At 28.8% G+C, this 23,789-nt stretch overlaps 1 protein-coding gene across 6 annotated transcripts; it reads left to right on the top strand.

Moving 5' to 3' along the window:
* The first annotated feature begins 14,736 nt into the window (after positions 1–14,736).
* On the top strand, positions 14,737–23,789 carry LOC100816799 (transcription factor TCP2). 6 transcript variants are annotated; one of them, XM_006580036.4, is made up of 6 exons: positions 14,737–14,890; positions 14,972–15,096; positions 15,269–15,346; positions 15,755–15,928; positions 16,795–18,558; positions 23,503–23,789. In XM_006580036.4, exon 5 carries the CDS (start codon positions 17,096–17,098, stop codon positions 18,530–18,532), a length of 1,437 nt encoding a protein of 478 aa, XP_006580099.1. In that variant the 5' UTR covers positions 14,737–14,890; positions 14,972–15,096; positions 15,269–15,346; positions 15,755–15,928; positions 16,795–17,095; the 3' UTR covers positions 18,533–18,558; positions 23,503–23,789. The 6 variants fall into 6 exon arrangements, with proteins under 6 accessions (XP_006580099.1, XP_014631150.1, XP_014631151.1 ...); XM_014775664.3 differs by adding an exon at positions 15,536–15,574 and having other exon boundaries at positions 14,754–15,096; XM_014775665.3 differs by having other exon boundaries at positions 14,754–15,096; positions 16,792–18,558.

Here is a 23,789-nt window from a genome sequence, read left to right as displayed (position 1 = left end):
TCAAACATATTTGGTAGCTAGATAATTAAATTTTTTGAGCATATTATCAATAATTTAATTTGTGATAATGTAATTAAATATAAAATATTTTATTAGAAAAAACAAAAGCTATTTTAATAATCTTTATGTCCTGAAAGAAATTAGTACGTCTTTACCGCCTAATAGTTGATAGATATTTTTAATGAAAAAAATTAAAAGAAAGTTTCCATTAGTATTAAAGGTGTAATTCAATTTTGAATGTTGCAAACAAACAACCCCAAAAAATTTAATTTAGTGACTTTATTTTTTTATTCATTATTATCAATTGTGAATACGACCTATTTTTCTGTTCAAATAGGTTTATATAAAGTTATAAAATTTTTCAGAATAAATATATTTTGACGAAACATGATATCTGCAAAATGACAATTAGTCATTAATTATAGAATTATCGAGGATAACTGCTGCATGAATGATTAATGGAGAGAATTTATTTTATTCTTTTACATAAGTTTTTTTTTATTTCTATTTCTAATTATAATTAGTTTCTGCTTATTCATAAAAACTCAAACTTATATACACTAAACTTTGTTTAAAATCTTAAAGCAGTTTCTAAATTGAAACTGTGTAAAAAAGAAAAGAAAAAATCTTTACAAATATTAAAGTCTAAGGAGAATAAATCAAGAGAAAATATATTAAGCCGTATTAAATTAATAATTTTATAGTATCATCTCATTACAATATATATTTTATAATTAATTTATTAATTTTTATAATAATTATTTTAAAAATTATATCATCAATGATTTATTATAAATCATTAAATAATAGTAGAAAATTTTATCGTTAAACTCATAAATCAATAGGAGATATTTATGTAAAGGAATATAGTTTGATCCTAACAATTTACTTATTCATATTCCCCACGCCCCCACCAAGACAGCAACAATGTCCAAACAATAAATTAATTTCTAATTCTGCCTGGGTCATATATGCCAACCAAGACCATCCATGTAGCATGATATGATGGATTCAACATGGTACTCCAATAATCATATAACTTTATGGTACCACAATCATATTCAGCGACACTTTGAAAAACTTCAACTCGATCCATCAAAATCAAATTAGCTTCAAGTTGAAAGTGCTGTTTAAGATAACTTGTTGTACATCAACCTCCTTTTTATTTGTAGGGTAGTTGTTCAAAGAAAAATATTGAACAAACTACATTACAATATTTATTTTTTCTATAATTTTTAATCCATAATTTTGATTCTCTTAATTTTTTCTCATAATTTTAATTTTTTTATTTTAAAAAATTCATAATTTTAATCTATTTTTTCCTTTTTCATATGTTTTTTTTTATTTTAATTTAAATGAACTCTAGACTTAAAACATACTGTAAAAAATAATTTAATTAATTAAAATATATAAAAAAGTGTATACAAAATTATAGATTTTTTAGAATAAAAGGACAAAAAAAAAAAGAACAAGGAAATCAAAATTGCTATTAAAAATTAAAGGAGATATAATTTAGTCTAATAAATTAATTTATGGGATATTGTATAATTTAACTAATAAATAATTTTATATATTTTAATAAGTAATCTTCTATAATTTATAAATTTATATAGTTTAAATAAAATATTTAATAAATAATATTCTCTCTTTTTAAATTTTAATATTTTCATACAATAGACATAATATTCACTTGAAAAATAAAAAGTGCAATTAATAAATACAATAATATTATATATTAAATATACGTTTTATATAAACACCAAACAAAACAAATGACTTATTTATTTTGGTGGTTGTGGAGAAGGAAGGGTTGAGGATTTAAACCTCATCTCTAATATTATAAACAATTTTTCAAAGGCTTAATTATATTTTATGAGCAAAATGCACAAATTTTTTGTAAGTAGGATAAAATGTGCGGAATTTTAAAAATTAGGAAACAAAAAAGTGTAATTAAGCCTTTTTATTTTATAAATAAATTTGACCTACCATTACAATTTCAAAAGAAAAAACCAATAACTATATTCACTGAATAACCAACTTGATTATTTTAAGGACCATTGCGCCATTTATTTATTTTAATTAGAGACCAGTTTGATTATTTGGTCACTGTATTAATTTTAAGTACCAGTATAACCAACTTATTCAATTTTAAGGACTAGTGATTCACTCAATAATTAATTATTGCAATAGCCTAAGAGGAAAAAAAATTCCTTTGTAATTGTGTTTGAATTTTCATTAAGATAAAATCTAAACATAATTAATTATTCCAATAGCCTAAAAGGAAACCAACAAAACAGGGGAATTAATTGGTGTAAAATTGTTCTAATGTGAAATTTAATAATTAAAATTAGTGATACATTATAATTATTAAATTTTAAAAATTGATGATTAAAATGTGAATAATTAAAAAAAATACTCTTAAACTAACTTTAATCCCTCCTCCAAAATAAATGTTACTAATTTTAGCATTTTACGTTTATTTACATCAAAAACATAATTTGTTGGTTATTGAACGCGTCCTTAAGCACGTTCTTAGTCAATAGTTCTAGTGGTGCCTAAAAAATAAAAGTATAAAGAGTAAGATATGATGAATATAAATTATTATAAAGTTAAAAACAACATCAATTTAGTCACATATTTTTTAGTAAATCAGATGTGATGGATGTTATTTAATTCATTAAATCAGAGAGACTAAACTCATCTATGAGTGTCATTAATTTTAGTAAAAAATTGAATACAAATTCTTCAAAATTGAAGGAACAAATCCTATACCCTACGTCAAGTCGAGCAGTCACATATATATGAAAAGTTATAATTTAAATATCTAAAATAGTCCGTGACATGAAAGGTGCACGAAGACCGTGACACGTGCAATGCTGGTCTAAGGTCATGACTGGTATCACAGAAAGCAAAGCACTCTCTCTCTATGGATCTCTAACATTAACACGTGCCCATGCCTCCTTATCACTCTACCTTCTCTCTCGAGCGTGTCACCCAACAATTTCACCTCTCACTTTCTTCATAATCACATAGAACAACTCAATACCAACACAATAATTTTTCCCCATCTTTCACTTATTTGGCACCCTATCCTCTTTTATTATTATTATTATTATTACAAGCCAGATACTAACGGTAAGACATTGACTAAATTCTTTTTAAAAAATTATTAAAATATATAAAATTACACTATTCATATTTTTTTTTGTATTTTCATAATAAATATATATTTTTTCTTTTAATTCTTTAACCAATCAACAAAAACACTAACTAACAAGATTATTATTATTATTATTATTATTTCTCGCATAGCCCATTGGTGGTACTACAATACAAGGTGCACATCCTTGTGTTAAGCTTTAATTATATTTTTAAAGTGAGTTTATGGGTTGGAATGGTAATTTAATAAAGGAAAGTGGGTTTTATGGGGCTGTACTAAAATAATGTTGGCTTCTTTTTACCCGGCAAGTGATTGAGCATGGAATTGCGAGAACAGGGCAACTCGCCCTCTTGATTTGGTTGTATTTTTTAGGTCATTTCAGTCGTAGACATGGCCATGATTTGTATAAGAAATTAAGAATCATAGTACGACAACACCCAACCCAACTTTCCAGATTTGGATCTCCTGCGGTTAAGATTTAGACAATCCCAACCGTGTAAATCTTATTACTCTATACTTTAATTGTAAGACACTCGACTCCATATTTTTTTTAAAGAATGAAAATAAAATTTGGTTACACATTTTACCCCCTTATCTTTTATATTTTGTAAATTAAATTTTACCGCTTATTTTTTATATATACTTTGTTCTCATACCTAATATTAAGCATTTTTTCCCTAAGTTAGTTAACCATTCCTTATTTTAGTTTATTGTTGACTTCACAATGTTAATTGATGTAATAATTTGATTGCTAACTTGGCTAATAGTGTTGACATGGTCGTTTGATACGGACGTGGTTGTGCATAAGAGCATGACTTAATAATGAATATTTTTTTCTTTCTAATTATAAGATTTTTTTTAAAAATTTATTTATCTTTTTTATAAGATTAATTTTTAATTTTTAAATATATTAATTTTTTTCTTTGTATCCTTATTTATTTTTTCTCCAAATATTAATAAAAAGTAATTAAGTGGATAGAGATATAAGAAAATGATAATTTTAAAATGATAATACAAATAATTGACATATTTAATGTATTTGATTAAATTAATTATTTTTTTTAAGAGACGAAAATTAATTAAAAATATTTTGTAATTAAAGACAAAAAATGTACAACCTAACATTTTAGGTAAAAAGAAGTTTTAAGGTAATGATAACAACAAAGACAACCATAATAATGATGATAAGAAAAAGGATGAAAAAATAGTTATCTTATCTTATTGTTTTCTAACTTAACTCTCTTCTCAACATAAGAAATATATTACACCAACAAAATAAGAATAATGAAGAATAATCTTAACCCAACAATATTTCCTTTCAAACAACTAGATACTTACAACTATCACTAAATGACAAACACTTGATCCCAAGGGCAAAGCCTCCCAAATTCAATGAGGAGCAACCTAAAAGAGGATAGCAACCAATATTGTTAGACACATACACTTTCTGCCTCATGACTCCTTATATTGGAGTGTTCACTCATTTGACTGTTAAGAGTACATTTTACAAATACACATTTACTTTTTTACTATAGTTTTGGAAATTTGGAAACTACAATCAACTTACATCAAAGGAATAAGAAGAATCATCTATATATTAAAATAATTTAGATCATAAAAAACATCAATTAATTTTTTGTACAAAATTAATTTATACATATAAATATATGAATCGCTTGGTATTTAACTATTATCACTTGTCATATCATGGGAGAAAAAACTGATCGTCAATGCATTAACTAGAGTGGTAATATTTTAACACATTTATTTTAAATATTTTATCAAAAACTTTTATTTCTTTCTATCTTTTTTTTATCACATTATATCATTTATTATATTTTTATTTTTTTTTCTTTTTTTTACTCTCTAGGTGTCAAATAGCTTTTAGGTGTAAAAAAATCTTTTTCCCGTCAACTATTTGTCTTTGGTTAAAGGGTTAAAAAGAAAACTGTCATGCAAAATATTTCCTAGCTATGGTGCCATTTTTATTAATAGATTACTCTATGATAGGGTTTTCGCCTAGCTTGCTGCTTGTATTTGACGGTTAATTTGACTACAATGCTAATTAGCGCAAAAAAACTGTGTTACTGATATGCTGGAAGGATTTTAAAGAGTAAAAACTTTTGTCAAAATTAATCATATTGAATGCGTAAGTTAACTTATACATGATTATTTTAATTTAAATTTCGAATATACAATTTCATTAAATATTTTAAATAATAATCCTACCAGAGCTTTACAATAATTATATTGATTCTTATACACGCTGTTGGTTAAAAAAGAGTAAAAAAGTAGTCAAAATCCAAGTTAGTATTAGTTAACTTATCTCCAATAATATAATAATCACAAAAGATGTTCCATTTGTACTACAAATTGATCATGGAATGTGACCGAATGGTTGGTCTCTCCCCAATTGCCATTCTGGTTGCCAGCAAAGGGATCTTAGTGGGTTTTTGCTGCATCCATGGCCCATCAAATGCTGTTCCTGCACCTGCATATATCTTCCACATGACACTTGAAAGATAGAGGGTAGGAAGCTAAGACACACATCATTGGTCGTACGGACAGCTACAACATTTGCCCATTAATTAAATCATAAATGCCCTCAAATTTTTGCTTTATAAAATTTACATTAAAACATGATGTACATTTAAAACCCCAAACAACTTTTCCAAAAATAAAGTTGTCTTTAATTGGAGGAGCCCAGTTAGTTCTGAACTCGACATTTGGGTGGTGGGGAAGAGATTTTTTACACTACTTTCAGGGTAGTGCCATCCTTTTCATCTTCATTCGAATTAACCCTCTTGTCTAATTACAATTACTACTCTACCATGCATTCACAATCGAATTTAATTTCGATTAGTATATTTTGTTCTTGATCGATAAATTTTGTAACCTTAATCAATCTAACGGACCTGGCCAAGAGTCTTATCTTGTTTCTTTTGTTTGTTTATATTATATTTTCCTTTTTTTCAATTATTTAAACAAATACATAAATGTTGTATAAAGGTTTATTAGAACTATGAACAAAAACTAACAAATTTAATTACTCATTTGATTCTTATGATTATATAATTTTTACATTTTAGTTCATACACTAAGAAATCAATATCTATTTTAGTCCTTACACGTAATTTTACATCATTTTAATCTTTGTATAAACTCTTTTCCATCCATTTAAATTCGTAAAAACAGTAAACGTTGAACGAAAGTACACGGCAAATAAATTTTTAACTTAAGAAGTTGTAATTTCATTTATGAGAGACTTTTTTCATTCAAGCAAAAGCAGTGGCATCTGGTGTTATAATTATATTAGATTTATGTTGCTGGCAACTTTCATTAAATTGATGAAAGTTTAAAGGTGATACACTTTTGATTTCTGAATGATTCATTGAATGCTTGTTTCTGCATCCATATATCTAGTTTGAGAAGTAGAGTCTTCGTGAGACGGGTTAGAAGAGTTTATTTTTGTTTTTATCTCAACCGTTTTTTGTTATGGTCACTTATTTAAAACAAAATTTGATCCAATAAAAAACTAAAATAATTAGAACAAGGTCGGATTACCAGATTTGTGGAGATAAGATATCCATATTAGCATTATTTATATCATAAAATTTAATGAGGTTATTTGACTAAAAAGTTAGTTAAAAGTTAAAAAGTTAGTTTATCAGATCATAAGTATTTGATAAAATTAGTTGTTAAAATAAATAAAAAGTATAAAATAACATAAAAATAATAAAATAATAGTTTATTTAAAAATAATCATAAAAATTGATAAACATATACTAAGAATAAAAATGAAAGAAAACATAAAAAATTAAAAAACCAACATTTTAAAAAATGTTACTTGATTGTATTTCAAAAAATGTTAGAAACTACTAAAAAGATTATTTATCGAATAATCAAAAAAAAAAATAGTTAATAAAAAAAATTAAAAATTAATTAAAATATCTTATCAAACATAATTTAAATATATAACTATAATCTTTCGGGTATATTTTATAATGTTATATTTTAAGACAAATAATATTTACATAAATATAATATCGTGTTATATAGAACAATATATATTAAGTTAAGAAATTACATTATTAATGCATAAATATTTTAAAATATTATATTTTTAAAAGAATATTAAACTTTGGATCAAGTTGAGATGAGTCAAAATACAACCTAAATTTGTCCTCAAAAGATATTGAATCTAATTTTAAATCCAAATTAGTCCAAGTTAACTTTAAATTGATATGGGTTAGTATTGAACACAATAAGTCATTAGCAAGCATGAGTTTGTCCAGTAAATAAATATTATACATCATAAAATACTTTTTTAATGTTTGATTTTAAACATGATTATGAAACAAAACATATAAAAAATACATGACAAAAAGTATAAAAGTATCCTATTTAAATAAAATTTTGCACAAATATCTATAAGAAAAAAATATATTTAAAGATTCACAATATCTCCTTTAGATCATATATAATGCATAATTGTTTATTGAGTTGTTCAAAAACCTTTTATGTGAATCTTACACTCCATTTCAGACTTTGAGAATTTTTTATTATTCTTCTCCGATAATAAACATTAAATGTGTTATTTAAATGGTCCAAAAATATATTTTTTATTGTATAAAAATGATTAAGTAATGATGTTTATATAAATAGTGTCACATCAATCCATATTTCATTTGTCATTTATCATTTGGTGGGAAGGATATGTTTGGAAAGATCTATTTTTTTCTCTTTATTTTTGTATTTTATTTCCTTTTTTTCATATCCCCAAAAAAATTGTATATTTTAAGTAGTATTCAAAGAATTTTTCTTTAGGGAGCTAAAAACGAGAAAAATAAGGTGTCATGGGTAAAATGGGATAAAATATGTTCTCCTCTTGATAGGGGAGGATTAAGAATTAAAAATTTAGAAATGTTCTATAAAACTTTGTTTGAAAAATGGTTTTGGGGGTTATTGAGTGAAAAGGAAGATCTTTGGAGAGAACTAGTGATGAGTAGATATGGTGTATTGAGTATGTACATACTTGTTGATGGAGGATATCCTATTAGAGGATCTCAGTGGTGGTGTGATATGCTAAACTCTTGTTAGATTTTTGAAATGACCTTGGGTGGTTCCAAAATTTGGTGTCAAGAGCGGTGGGTGACGGGAGTGAGGTGAGTTTTTGGAGAGCAAAGTGGGTTGATCATGAATCTTTAGACAAATCTTTTAATAAGATTTTCCTAAATTCGGAACAAAAAGATAATATGATTGTGGATATGGGTGGGTGGAATAGAGAGGATTGGTTTTGGGAGTTACAATGGAGAAGACCTTGGTTTTAATGGGAGATCAATATGGTGCAAAAAATGTGGAAAACCATTGGAGATAGGAAGCCAAAACAAAATAAACCAATTGGATGGGCATGAAAATTAAATTTAGAAACCATGTGGTCAAGAAGGTATATGAGAGCTTCATTAGTGAAGAGAGGGTGGAGAACGAAGATTCGATAACTGCGAAATATGAACTAATTTGATAGTCAATTTTATCTAATAAATGATTGCAATTTTTTTACTTTATTGTTATTTTTAAGGAAATAATGAAGAAATTAACATCTTTACAATTTTTGATTGGCAGAATTTGAAATAAGAAGATTTCAAGTGCTTTGGAGAAAAAAATTGATGCATAAAATAGACAAAAAGTTGAAAGAATTGGACAACTTACTTAATGCACAATCTAGGCCTAGTGCACACTCTCGCTTAGCAGATAAGTTCAGGCTTAGCGCACAGTCTCGCTCAGCGCGTAACCCAGGCTTAGCGCGAGAAGGTCCATAAGGAAGTCCAGATGCGCGCTTAACATGAAAGCCCGTGCTAAACGCAAGGTCAACATGAAAAGTATGCTACCTTAGGCTTATAAAGGAGGAGGAAGCAAAAGGAAAAAACACACACCGAGTCTTAGAGCTCTCCAAAATCCAAAATCTGAGTCTCTCCCTTAGGGGAAACCCTTTAGTCATTCCCCATTTTCTTATTATTAGTCATCCATCACTTTCTTCCATTAATCCCTGAAGTGTAAAGCCTCTCATGGCTATGAGAGGTTAAACCCCATTGTTGGGCGCCTGGAGGCCAAAAACGTTCGTAATGTAATTATCTGTCTATTATCTAATTAATGTTATTTTGTTTTCATTATTCTTCTCTGTGCTCATTTATTATTATGGTCTGATTATCCATATAATATTTAGAAGGTAATGCATTGGAAAATAATTATTTTCTAAAGAACAGGGGAATAGTATCTTAATAAATTCATTGCTAGAAATAGATTGACATTTATTTTACCCACAAATTTTTGCATCTTTTATTTTAATGCAGTTTGTTATTTTATCTTTGCAAAGAAATTTGGGGGGGGGGAAGATAAATAAATTAGGCCCTTCATGCGGGAAATCAAAGATAGGGTAATTCAGTAAATGCAGGTGAAAACATTGATTTCATTAATTAGAGAAAATCTCTTACATTACATCATAATTAGTTTTGGCATGCCAGGCCCCAACATCATAACATTCTTATTTCATCTTTTTGCATTAAATTGTTATTTAATTTTCCTGTCATCTTTTCCTTTGCCTTACACTAAATTTCACACTTACAATTCTTTATCTTTTTCTTCTTCTCTTTCTTCTCATTAATTAATAATTGAGTTTGCATCACTTAAGTAAAATCAAAGTCCTTGTGGACTCAACACTTCAACTTTTATTTTAATTTTTACTACTAGTGATAAAATTAGTATACTTGCCAATCTGTTAACAAGATTTTTACAAAATCTTGTGGAAGTTAAATATTCCTTCAAAGGTGAAAGACTTCATTTGGAGTTTGACACTTGATAGAATACAAACTAGGAAAACTTAAATAAAAGACGCATTGTTACGATGGAAGCTAATTTGAATTGTGTAATTTGTAATTAGTGTGTAGAATCTTTCAACCACCTCTTGTTTGAAGATAAATTTGCTAATTAGATTTGGACATCATGATACTTGCGGTATGTTGACATACGGGTATTGCCACCATCTTGCATTGCTTACTTTTGGCCACCATCAAGGGACAATTGTTGGGAGGAAAGAGAAGTTAATATGGTAGGCGAGTTGGGCCTCTGTGGTGTGGGAAATTTGGTTACATATGAATGAAGTAAGACTTTGATACCACTTTATACGCTTGGAACACTAATCCTCGAGAAGAATTGATGCAACTGGAGTAAAGCGAGGTGCTACATATGGCACATATTGTTTCTCTCTAGACCATTTGGGTCATCTTGCAATGGTATTAAATACTTCTCAGCCTCTTGGCTTTTGTGCATATACTGTTCAATGACAATGACACTTCTTCTCACATTTGCTACTTTCTTAGTTAATAATATAATACCTTTCATGTGTAAAAAAACACTTAATTTAAAATAACTCTTATAATAAACAACGATAATTGAGATCACCTTAAGATTTTTTATTTTTATCACAAATAAATGCAGAAGGAAAGTCATAATCTCATTCCAAGTACAATTTACATTAACACTTTGACATGATCTATTAATGAAGAATCACCAGCCAAATAAAAATAAGAAACTATTTTTTTAAGGTTGATCAATCTTATGAACTAACTCCACCATGTCATTGACAAATAGAGAGACACAAGAAGAAAATAAGTTGCTACCAAACAATGAATTTTAAAAGAAAGATTTGTGGATGGATTACCATTTGAAGACATTTAATTTCTAAATAAAATACTTAATTGTTTGAAGACATTTGAAGAATTATATATATATATATATATATATATATATATATATATATATATATATATATGATGAATAATATTTACTGAAGAAACATATGTTAATATATCTTTTTCAATTAAAGTTTGAAAGCCATATATATATTTAATTAAACTATGATATAATTAAATTATTATAAATTATTTTATTTATTTGAAACATTAAAAAATATTTAAAAATTAATGTTATTATATACTTTTATTATTTATTACAGTGCTAGAAAATTTTTAAAATTAATTTATTAAAAAAATATTGATGATTTAAACCAAACATGCACAACATACAATCTTTTGTCATTTTACCTAGTTAGTTTTAATTTTTTTGAACTAATTGCTGGGTCCCATACTCTTTAATTCTTGTAAGAAACCAACTTTTTAATTAATGAGCTAGTTAATATAGTCAGCCCATTTACAAAACCATACATGGACCTTGCTACAAGAACTGAAATATTTTTTATCTAAATAAACATATCATTTAATTAAAACACCCTATACAATAGTACGAAAACTCCATAGTCGTGCAATTTCTTCAAGTGCAAGTAGTATAGAAAAACTATTGTGATGTGGGGCTAAGAAATTAAAACTTTATGTTGTTTCACAATTCAATTAGACTCTGACTGCGCTTAGGGCTTGCTAGTGGCTCATCTTGTTCTCGACAACCTATTTGATGAAGGAAAGTGATAGGATAATTATCTATCACTTTAGATAATAATTAACCATTGTGTTATATAGATTTTACTCCAAAGTCCAAAGTCCAAAGTCCAAAGTCTAAACTCAAATTTGTTGCTTTGTTAGATTTTACTGCATTTGAAGTATTATTATTTTCTTTAAAATTTGTATGAATCTCATGATTGTCTTTGAAAAATATTTCATTTAGAGAATTAGGGAAGAGAGTATTGATAAATTACTATTGGTATTGATTTTTAAATAATGTGAGATTTTTTTAAGTATAATGAACATATTTTAAAATCACGATGGTAAATTTTGATCCAGTCAGTTATGCTGACTTGTTCAATTCTGTTCAATCCTGTTCAATTCTGTTCAATCATGTTTCTAACAGTGTTTATTATTCTTAGAAATGTTAGTTAAATCTAGTTATCTATAAATATAATTTACATTGTACAAATTGTTTTAAGATTGTAATGTGGATGTATATTCATCAATAAAAAAAGTGTTTTAATTAATTGTGCTCAGAAAAGAATTCACAACAACAATTTTATCAAAATGAGTCTCTTACTTTTCTTTTAAAAATTCACGAAACATATATCAATATATCATTCACACGCATAGTTTTTCCAATATTTTTTCAATATATGATTTGCCTTTTCTGTTGAGGTGTTAGGTTATTATAGAATTTTCATACATATTATGACTCCCCTTAGTCTTAATTTGGTCCTCAATTCATGCAAGTTTTGTATTTCCGCGTATAAGTTTTTTTTTTTTTAAAGATGTCACACTACCATTAACCAAATATGACAATTAGTTCCAAACATGACAATTAGTTCATCTCATTGGTTACTACATGGGGATAAATGGGGTTATTTCACAACAATTAATATCCATCTTATCTTATAATGTGAATGATAAAGTGAATGATGTAACGGGAAAGTTGAAGAGAATAATAAAGTGAATCTAATTAAAATACACTAACAACGCAAATTTTATATAGTGTATGCTACTTAATCACTTATTATTATATATAATAAATTTATTAATTTTTATAATATTATATTTAACGTTGTACTTAGGATAATTTTTAATTAATTGTTAATATAATTTTTTTATACTAACTATCCATAAAATAAAACTTTCATAATACTGTTAAAAAGTGTTATAAATAAGATAATTCTTAAGTTAATTTTCATAAGTGTTTGTCTACTAATTGTTCTGCACTATTTCACCCATCTCTTCAAAATGGGAATACTGCTTTTTAAAATTTGTAAGTTCTTCAGCTTCTTTTTAGTAAAGGAAAACTTTATGGACATATTGGCATCTTCTTTTGTTCTCACTGAATTCTGGTATAATTGTTAAAACCATCCTATTTAATCTTAACCCACCAATCCATAAGGATGTTTTGACCATCAAAGTCCAGTTTTTTTCTTTCTTATTTAGTAGACATGTTCTTGGTACATTTAAATAAACAATTTATATAATATATCAAATCATGAAGGAAAAAAGAAATTGAAATTTGGGAAACACAAAAAAGGGCCAGTGCCCACTAAAAAAGAAGTCCAATTGGGTGGGGCAAAAGCCTGACTGTTTTTTTTCTAAAGGTGGGAATAAGAAATAAGAATAATACATGTTCTATAGTTAATTTATTTTTACATAAGTTTAATTTCATTTCTAGATTTATTTTACAGTTTGAGTTTGATTGTACAGGTGATCATGAAAATTAAATTTTGTTTTGTTGATAAGTTGATTATAATTCACAATACACATAACATTGACAAATCAAGCAAAAATTTCTACGAAGGAAGATATTCTGTATAACATCTCTACTTTTCAACTTTTTGGTAGTTCTTATACTATAACATTTTACGTGATGATACTTTACTCAATATTTTTGTAGGTCAGAATTAATTCTTTCTGAGATTTCAAAAATCAGTTATACTTGTTTTTAAGATCAATGATTTGTCCCATGAATTAATATAAGACTTTTTGACATGTTTTATTTTCACTTACACGTCTTGTGAAAACTTTTAAAAAAGTTATTCATTTCATAACTACTATAAATCAAACATGTTTAATTACGAAGTTCTAATTTTTAAGTGATAAATTATTAAAAAGTATAATATCTTGTTGGTAAAGATAATATCAATTAATTTCTTTAAATCATCCTTAAATGCCAAATTTTATATTTTCCCTTTCTAAAGTTGAAAAGGATAATCGTGTAAGAGACTCCTTATGAAGTTAGATTACTCTTATGAAAGAAAATCATTCCTGAAAAATAACTTTATATTAACACAGTTCCATTAATCAACAACATTTAAGTATATATAATTTGTTTTTGGCTACTTCTTACTTATAAAAAGTGTGAGAGGGCGAAGGGAGGTAATTTGTTTTCTTGTAGGATGAAAGCATTTAGAAGGCTCAATTATAACTTGTGGTAGTTACTATAATTTTTTTTTGAAGAATCCAATTTTATATTTATTTTCCAGTGTTTGATCAAATATAATATTTATTTAATTAAATATACAACTCATGTTCAAATGGCATGCTTCCAATAATTAGATATGACAAGAAAGAAACAAACTTATCTTTAAAGTGAAATGAAAGAAAGTGTATATTTATTTTCAATTTAAATTGTTTATAATTTGAGTTTAATTTTTGTAATATTATTATAAAGATTAAAAAATTGACCAATAAATAATCATATGTGACAGGATGGTAATGTAATTATTATTTTTTATATTGTGGGTATATATATATATATATTTTAATTTTAATATAATAAGAATAAAATTTTAAAAATAAATAGTTTTTTTTCTTTAATAACTAAAAGTTTAAGTGAGATAGATATCAGAACTTTATAAAAAACACAACAAGCTTTTAAAATTTAAAGATAATTTACAAATGTATTTATAAATTGTTCACTAAATAAATCCTGACATTAACATTAAAAATCAAATACATGTTTTTGAGATGAGTATATTTCTTATGAATTAGGCTAATTTTGTTGGTTAGAAAACAAATAATTAGTTTTTGTTATTTTCTCAAGGTAATAATGAACGGGATAAGGTTAGGAAGTAAATACAAGAAAAAGGAGGGACACATATGAAGGAATGGAGAATAAAAGAGTTGAACAGCACTGTGTCTGGCCTTTTCCGATAAGCCCGGTCATTTGTTCAAATGGAGAACAACATCATCAACAACAACAACCCTTCTTCTTCACAAGCACTTTGAGTTTAACTCACCCTTGTGCTTGTCTCTCTCTGTCTGTATCTCTCTCTCTCTCTCTCTATATATATATATGTTTAGTGTTTTACCTTTTAGACTCACACTTGTCTCTCTCTAGAAATCACGCAATTCTCATATAACCGGATTTTTCTTTCCATTCATCACCCACCAAACTACCAACTCTCTCTATCTCTTACCACAACTCAATGTTTCTTTTTGCCAAGAGAGAAATACAAACAAACTGTAAGTGTCAACCAAACTCCAGATTCATCTTTAACAAAATGCTAGCATATGCTCTTTAGTAGTGAATTTCAGGTCTTGTTTTAACCATGTTAAGGTCGAGACTCTAAGAGAGTGATTTAAAAACAAAACAAAAAAAAACTGAACTTTTTGTTTTCCTCTTTTACATTTGAAGGTGCTATTGAGAGTTGAGACATAAGAAAAGACCATTTGGGAAATTCAACAAACTCCTGAAATCAGGCAACAAAATAAGGTTTCATCTCATATTTTGTCTTTATTTCTCTCCCCACTCTCACTTCGATCTCTTTCAATTTGGTTAATACTGTTTTTTCTTTTTTAATTTTTTTTGGTTTACAAAATGAGGGGTACTGACTGAACAAAAAGTATTGTCTTTTAACGAGCTAAAATTTTTGGGTTCGGATTTTTGTGTTTTTTTTTTCAGTTTGTTTCAATAATAAGGGAACTCCAGAGACACAGATCTGTAAGCTTAACACCTGGTTTTATTTTTGTCTTTGATTAAGATCTCAACACCTGTCACGGAATCTGACCCAACATTGTTCAAACTAATAAGACTCCAAATTTTATTTTTAATATTTTTATTTAATTAAGACTATTGAGCATTTCAGAAATAGTGTTTTTTTTTTAATAATGAACCTTGCAGTGCCTGGAGTTGAGTGAATCTGCACCCTTCCGATAATCAAAGGGCTTATTTAGAGCCACACATCATCCTTGAAAATTTCTTCCCAGCCAATTTGGCGCCAAATGTTGGACCTTTCTACATGACTATGCAACCACGTTGAAGGAAGCCACAGTTGTCTCATATTTTCATCATCTGGTACGTACCAACAACTCCTCTATGCCCTTTGAGATTTTTTAGAAAGCCTTTTCTGCTTATGTTGTTTTAGTGTTGGTTTTGCAAATTTACAAGTTGTCTCTGTTGTGAATTAATTTTATATGTATGCGGTTTTTCATAACTAGACTAGTAAATTGATGTATAACTAACGAAGCAATAGTTTTAGTTTTACCCATACACATAAAAGAAAAAAAATTGAGTTGAGTTAAAAATGAACAATTACCTTAGCAATTAGCATTAACATTTAAGGGCTAATTTATAAGTATCTATAAAAAGTATTAATTTTTTTTAAAATCAAGTATTTATTACGTCAAAAATTCTAAAAAAAATGTGTTATATATATATATATATATTTTATATAACAACTCATACAACATTTTTATATAACAATATTTTGGGTGTTTATTTTATGTATCCTATCATTAATTACATATTATATTTTTCTAATTTTTTACAAAATGTTTAATGAATTGTTGTAAAAAAAATATTTTCTTATAAAATATAATAAATACTTCTTTATAATGCTTAACATTTGCCAGAAACCAAATATATGCTTTCCTAAGTTGGTAAAGACTCATTATTAATGACAGTTTGTACAGAAGGACACATTTCAATTCAACCTTTTCTCAAAGCCTTGAGTTTTTTTTTCATAAAAGTATATCGGTTTTTAATGTGCTATATACCAACTAATCTAAACACAGTCAGATCTTATCTACTGTGTACTTACTACTTAGTGAATCTGAGAAGTGTACGAAATATTTCAATTGAATTGAATTTATTTTAATTTACTTTTGGTTTTGATTGATAATTAATTAGTAGAAAAATTGTTTGGTTGTTTATGGTAGCAGCTGGGTGTGGTTTTGCAAGGAAGGGTAAGAGAGAGGGTGTTGAGACCTAGTTCAGTGTTCTGCAACTGCAAAAAGCTAAACAAGGGCCTCCTGATTTGGACCGTGATATATCAGAGCATTAAAAAAAGGCCTTTTTATCACTACACAACCAAAGCAGTCTCTGAATTATCATCATCATCAATGCAAAGGACATAGTAGCCAACCCCACACTTTCACTCTTTTCTCTCTCTTTACAAGTGTAACATAACAAACATAAAGAGAAAGACAAAAGTGTGTGTTTTGTGCAAGGCATGATTGTGGTATGGAGGAGGAGGATGAGATTCAAGCACAGAAGGTGAGAAGAAGAAGAGGCAGTGATGGAGAGAGCACGAACAGGTTCCACAGCAGCTGGCACCACCACCACCACCACTCTTCGAGGATCATAAGGGTGTCTCGTGCATCTGGTGGCAAAGACAGGCACAGCAAAGTGATGACTTCAAAAGGGTTGAGAGATAGAAGGGTTAGGCTTTCCGTGACCACTGCCATTCAGTTCTATGACCTTCAAGATCGCTTGGGTTATGACCAACCTAGTAAAGCTGTGGAATGGCTTATCAAATCTGCTTCTGATTCCATTTCTGAACTTCCTTCTTTGAACAATTTCCCTGACACCCCCAAAAGTGATGATCATGAGAAGAGAGCAAACACTGATGTTGCTGCTGGGGCAGTAGATGGTGAGAATTATGAAAATGAGAATGGCAATAACAATAACCAGAGTCAGAACATGTCTTTGTCTAAATCTGGTTGTAGTAGCACTTCTGAGACAAGCAAAGGTTCTGGCTTGTCCCTCTCAAGGTCTGATATTCGTGTGAAGGCTAGAGAGAGGGCAAGGGAGAGAACAACAAAGGAAAAGGAGAAAGAGAAAAATGAGTCTCATCATCATCACAGCAATGTTGTTGTTCCTCATCATCGTCATCATCATCATCATAACCCCGTTTCACAAACAGCTTCTTTCACTGAGCTTCTCACTGGTGGGATTCCCAAAGGGTGTGATGATGAGGAGCCTAATAACATGATGATGTTCAACAAAGAAGCTGCAGCAGCATCATCTGGTAGACAGCAATGGTGTTCATCATCATCAGCAGCAGCAGCAGCACCTATGGACTACTTTCTGGGGCCTTCCTCTTCTAGAACAACAACAACACCACCACACAATCACCATCACCATCATCATCAATATTCTTCTTCTGGTGGGTTCTCATTGGCACAAATCCAACTAGGACATTCTCTTCCTGAGGCAATGAATCACAATGTTTCAGCATTCAACAATAATGTGAGTGGTGAGAACCAAAACCACTCATCATCAGATCCTCATCTGCAACAGCAGCAACACTTCTCATTCATACCGGATCATCTTATGTCAGCTGTGGTTACTTCTTCTTCTCATCATCAACCTAGCGGGAGCGACTACAATCTGAACTTCACCATGTCTTCGGGCCTCGCTGGTTACAATAGGGGGACCCTTCAGTCCAATTCTCCGTCTCTTTTGCCTCACTTGCAGAGGTTTTCGCCTCTAGACGGATCCACTGTACCTTTCTTCATTGGAGCTGCTCCTTCTGCTGCAGTTGCTGCTCCTGCCATGGAGAACAACACCACCACCACCAACAACCATCACCACCATCAGTTCTCATCTGGTTTCGATGGCAGCCGCTTGCAACTCTACTATGGGCATTCTGACCAGAAGGGGAAAGCCAAAAACTGATGTTTGGATTGCTACATTTCCTCCTGGTAAACAATCTTCATCTTTTTATGATGTTTTTTCTTTTCAACCCTTTTATTTTTGCAGTAACAACCTTGTCTAATAATTCATTTTAACTCGCTTGTTAGAGTTGTTATGATACCCAGATAAATCTAAGGGTTTTGATATAGCAGCTGGTTTTTTTGCCAATAACTATTGAATGAGATTAGAGAGAGAGAGAAAGACAGAAGTGAGTTTTTCAATAAGAGAACCACAACCCTTAAATTTTAAAAGGATTCTATAAAATTTCTCTCATTTAGTAACTAAAGTTTATCAATTCCCATTGAGAATTCATATCAATTAAAATATGATATGATCAATGCAATCCTTGAAAGAAAGTCCTTTTAGCAGTTGGCCGAAAACCCAAGTTTTAATTAAGAATAACTCAATAATAAAAACATGTGTTGAAAAATTAAGTTAAATAACATGTAATATTCCTGTTATTATTTCTCAAAAAGTCCTGAAATGTATATAGTAGCTGTTTCTTTTTGTTTTGTTTTGTTTCTGGAATTGTTTGTTTGGCTTTGGTGTAATGTAAATGTATGATAAATTGTACTCCATCTTGGTTGTTTGAAGTGGTGCCCCTTAATCTTCTTCTTCAATGCTTTGGCTTCGGTAAAAGAGAAATACTTGCACAAACACACACCTAACGTAGGATTTAGACGCAACCAATCACATAAGTCCAAGTGTCCAATTAATGGATATGACGTGACATTAAATATTTGATGGTGTGTGTATTGCTAATTTGGACGATGTTGTTTTTGGATTGATGTGTTGTGTTGTGTTGTGTGCAATACCATGAGCCGCTGGGGTTCTAGGTAATGATGACCAAGTTGGCCGTTGGGCATAAGTTTATGGTGTTGTCTTTTTTGTGGATAGGAACATGGGTTGCCGTGAATAGGGTATCGGCTGGTTGTCTCCTTGTTTGTGCTCTCATTGGTTCCCTCCTCTATAGCATGTCAGGTGTAAGCCTTTGTGTGGCACAAACCATGTGTGTCACTGATGAATGGGGGCAATGTTAATTACGCTTTGGCCCAAAATTAATCAGAGTCTAAAAATGACTTTACAATCCCAATTACTCCAATTAAGCTCTCTTGCTGTGCACCCACATGACACGATCCTCATTGGCTCATTGCCTAGGTTAGAGACTAGCTAGATTTTCACCACACATGGGATGGACCTTTTGCATATGTTGAAAGGTCCATGCACGTAGTCAGAAACTTCACTGCTGACACCACTCATGCTTAGGGGGGAGTATTGAAAGAGCAATTGTATTTTTATATGCATTTTCCCCACATAACAAAAAGTTTGAATTTATGAGCTGATGGAAAAAAAGTATTGAGCATAGAGATTCACACCCAAGAAGAAATTAATAACTCTTTTTTTTTTAAGAATAATTTTGGAAATTTTGGATCTTCTCATAACATCTCTTAATAATTTTCTTTATTGGAAGACAATATATTTTTCATATTTGTAAAATATTAAATATGAGGAGCGTTTGCAGCACTCTCTTGATTTAAATTTATTGAAAATTATCCTCAAATATCCTCAAATTTGGCAAAACTTAAAATAAAATATATAAGCAAGACTGCAAGAGTTTTGGATGGTTTATGAAAAATTCTAATTTCCTTTCTCTATTCAAAGTTGAAAATTATAAATGATTAAAACACTTTGCTGAAATTATTATAAAAATACATGTACTATGTAGTTAATTTTACTTCCTGGAATTTTCAATTAATAGTTATTACTTTCAATTTTTCTCTCTAAAGTACATGTTTTACTTTAAACTAATGACCCAATATGTAAGCACAAGAGAAACTGCACATCGACCATGGAATCTTGTTTGGGAGCTTCAATTTATTGAGAAGAGCATCGAAGAAAAGCCATCCTTTCACTTTCAAATGTTGAAAATACTCAGTTTTCTGGAAATGAAAATCTTTACATGGACTTACTCTTTCTGAGTTATATAAACTATAATAATAATCTACCGGCACATAATCATTTTGAATAAAAAATAATATTATGTCACGTATATTTGAGTAATTATTTAATATAAAATGATTATGCTTTATTTGTTAGCTTAGCCTGCATATCTTGCCTAGACTTTTGAACTTGAGTAGGGTATCTTCTCAAGCATATTAGGGCTAACATTTTTAGTATTTTATAATAAAAAGGTCCTCCTCATAATTATTATTTTAGAATCTGAAAATTAATTCTTTTAAACAGGTGACATGGGTATTCTAATTGATACTATACTATGAGACGGTTTTAATTTAATGGTCTTAATTGGTTGAAAGAACTTTATCCCTTATAATAACTATATGCTGTTCAAATCAAGTTAGTTGGATGCCTAATGTGATGCTTAAATGTTTGGATCCTTGACAAAAAAATCAGATCATATGATTTATTTTGAAAACAATAGTACATGGACCACAAATAGAACATGACACGAGTACCAATAAGGGTTTGATATAGTAATGAACAAATTAGACGATTTATTTAAGAAAAATAAAGTTCAAATAAATCTATTTCCTGTTTGGATAATTTTTTCACAAGTACTAATAGAAAAAATAAAATGAATTGAACTTTTTTAATAAGTTAAAATTAACTTGTATTTTTACTTTTATCTAACTTATCCAAAAGATAAGTTAATTTTAAGTTATTGAGTTCAATTCACTATTTCTTCTTCTATAAGTATTTATAAAGAAATTTAACTAAATATTGAAGAGTTAACAAATAGAAGGAAACCTTCATTTTCCCTTTAGAAAATTTCTCTTGAAACTTTTTTATTAAATGCATAAATCATTTGATATAAGACTTATAATTTAATTAATGATCCTAGTTGATAGGAAGAACCTTACCCATTATAATAATTCTAATCAGCTGAAACGACCTAGTTAGTTGGTTGTCCAATGTGATGTTTAAATGTTCGGATCCTAGACAAAAAGCCAGATCATATAGTACATTGACCAATAATAAAACATGACGCGTGCCAATAACTAACAAGAGTTTGGTGTAGTAATGAACAAGTCATACGATCTAAAATAAAGTTCAAGTAAGTCTATATAAAAATATCTCCCAAAGAGTTAACAAATAGTCAAATACTAGAAGGAAGCCTTCAATTCACGCAAACAAAAAAGAAGGAAGCCTTCATTTTCTTTTCAGAAAATTTCTCTTTGAAAATTTTCTACTTGTCTCGTAATGGGGACATGTTTTACTACATAGGAGTTAAAATAGATGGACTTTAGTATATATATATTGCCACATCCTACAAGAAAACAATTTAGACATACTAATGAAATTATGAAAATCGTCAAATTTACTCTGGAAATCTTGGCCTTTACTTTTTTTGATTGCTTCTATATTGCCATCATTCTAGACAGTTGCACTATCAACTTGAGTTTCTTTTTGTATGATTTGGTTATCGTAATATCCGTTGGTTGGATCAGAATTTGGGCTGAGTTATATTGGGCACTGTTTACCGCAGTAGAAAAGGAAAACACGCATATTACTACATCCGTTGCTATATATAAAAAAATAAATATCTAATTCATCTGAATCAATAAAAACAGTTTAATTAATTAATTCTGATTAATAATCTTATAAATTTAAAATTTCAAAAAACACTCATTGAATTAAATGATTTAAGAGATAGTTGTATTTAATAATACTACTCATTTTTTTAAGAGATAGTTTTTTCACCAATAAATATGACTTATCTCATTAATAATCTTTACAATAAATGATGATATAGAAGAAAATTAGTAATTAATGCATTTAAAAATGATTTATATTTAGGAAAAAAAATATTTTCATTTATTTTTTATATATACAAGAACAGGAACGGAGGTAGCATATGACACTTCCTTTTGCATTAGGATTCTTTCATGTTGAGGGAAAAGTCTAATATAGTTAAAATATTGAGAATAGAAACTTGAAAACACTTATTCTTTGTACATGTTTTTTTATGCTATGTAGGCTATTACCGTTGTGGTTTTTAGAAAGAAAAATAACTAAGAGGCGGGATGACTCAATTATTGAATTGGAAAATTTACTCATTATTCTTACATTTACACAATTACACAAATTTTAAATACTTTTAGATCTCTTTTGGTTTCTTTCAATATATAAATTTTATCTTTTAATCTTTGCTATTTTGTGACCATACAGACTAAAAGGAGTCCGAAAGTACTTTTACATGGACTGAAAATGATTATTTTTAAGTGTAAGATTTAAAGATAAAGTTTGTACAACTTAGGGGTTATATATAAAAGTAATTTTTCCTATTAAATTGGTACATAATGGAGTTGTAGATTAGTCAATAGCTTTGCCGTATATGTTCAAATACTGTCAAGATTCTTCCCACATATAATCCTTCTCAAACAACCTCTTTTTATGAGGCCCTATTGAGTGCCTTTTAAGGGTTAGCATAAAATTGTAGGGGCAGTTCCTGAAGAGGCTAGTGGTCATATTGTAAAAGTTGAGCAAATCTATGGTGCAAGTTAAATGAAGCTTTATGAAACTCTATATGGAGTATGGCTGCTATATAAACCTAGCTGAAAAGTCTTTTTGTAAATGAAACCAAACTCAATATAGGCGTAAAGTTGGCATTCTTTATTCACTAGTCAATTTAGGTCGTCAGTTTTGAAATAATCATATTCACCAGCCATTAATTGATATTTCTAGTCACCTTATTTTGTTGTTTTCTCATGCATGTTCTTAAATTCTCTAGTCCAGTATTTTTAAATTGAACTTGTTAAGAGACATACAAGTCATTAATTGGTTTAACTTGGGTTGAATTGATAAATAGTAATAAAATGTATAATGTGAATTTTGGAATTGCTCAAGTGTTCATATTTCTAAGCATTACAAGTTTTAATGCACGTGTTACTAAAATGAATTCGCTTTTGTTCTTTGGTGTCTTTGGTTTGTAGGACTTGAAAATTAAAGTACTAGCAGCAAGTTGTGTCCTAAAGCTTGCTTTTGCCAAAAGGGATGAGCCGGCGTTGTCAAGTGTTGGTATTTCTTGTTGGATCATTTGAAGTCATTCAATTACATTTAGTATTTGGATATATATATATATATTGATCTATGCGTGTGAAATCATTGTGTTTTTGGATAAATGTAAAAGCTACTTGATTCAAGATATTCTTTTACTTTCTGCAATTATTTTGATATTGTTGTCTATACTATAAATGGAGAAAAGAGTTGTTCATCAGCA

Source organism: Glycine max, chromosome 5, assembly GCF_000004515.6.
Source record: "Glycine max cultivar Williams 82 chromosome 5, Glycine_max_v4.0, whole genome shotgun sequence".
Taxonomy (NCBI): Eukaryota; Viridiplantae; Streptophyta; class Magnoliopsida; order Fabales; family Fabaceae; genus Glycine; species Glycine max.
The sequence above is the reverse complement of the archived record's forward strand: the minus strand, read 5'-3'. Positions and strand labels throughout refer to the sequence as shown.

Bases quoted from the DNA above. Each gene is read 5' to 3' on its own strand.
- LOC100816799 (XM_006580036.4), top strand. From the start codon at position 17,096: ATGGAGGAGGAGGATGAGATTCAAGCACAGAAGGTGAGAAGAAGAAGA.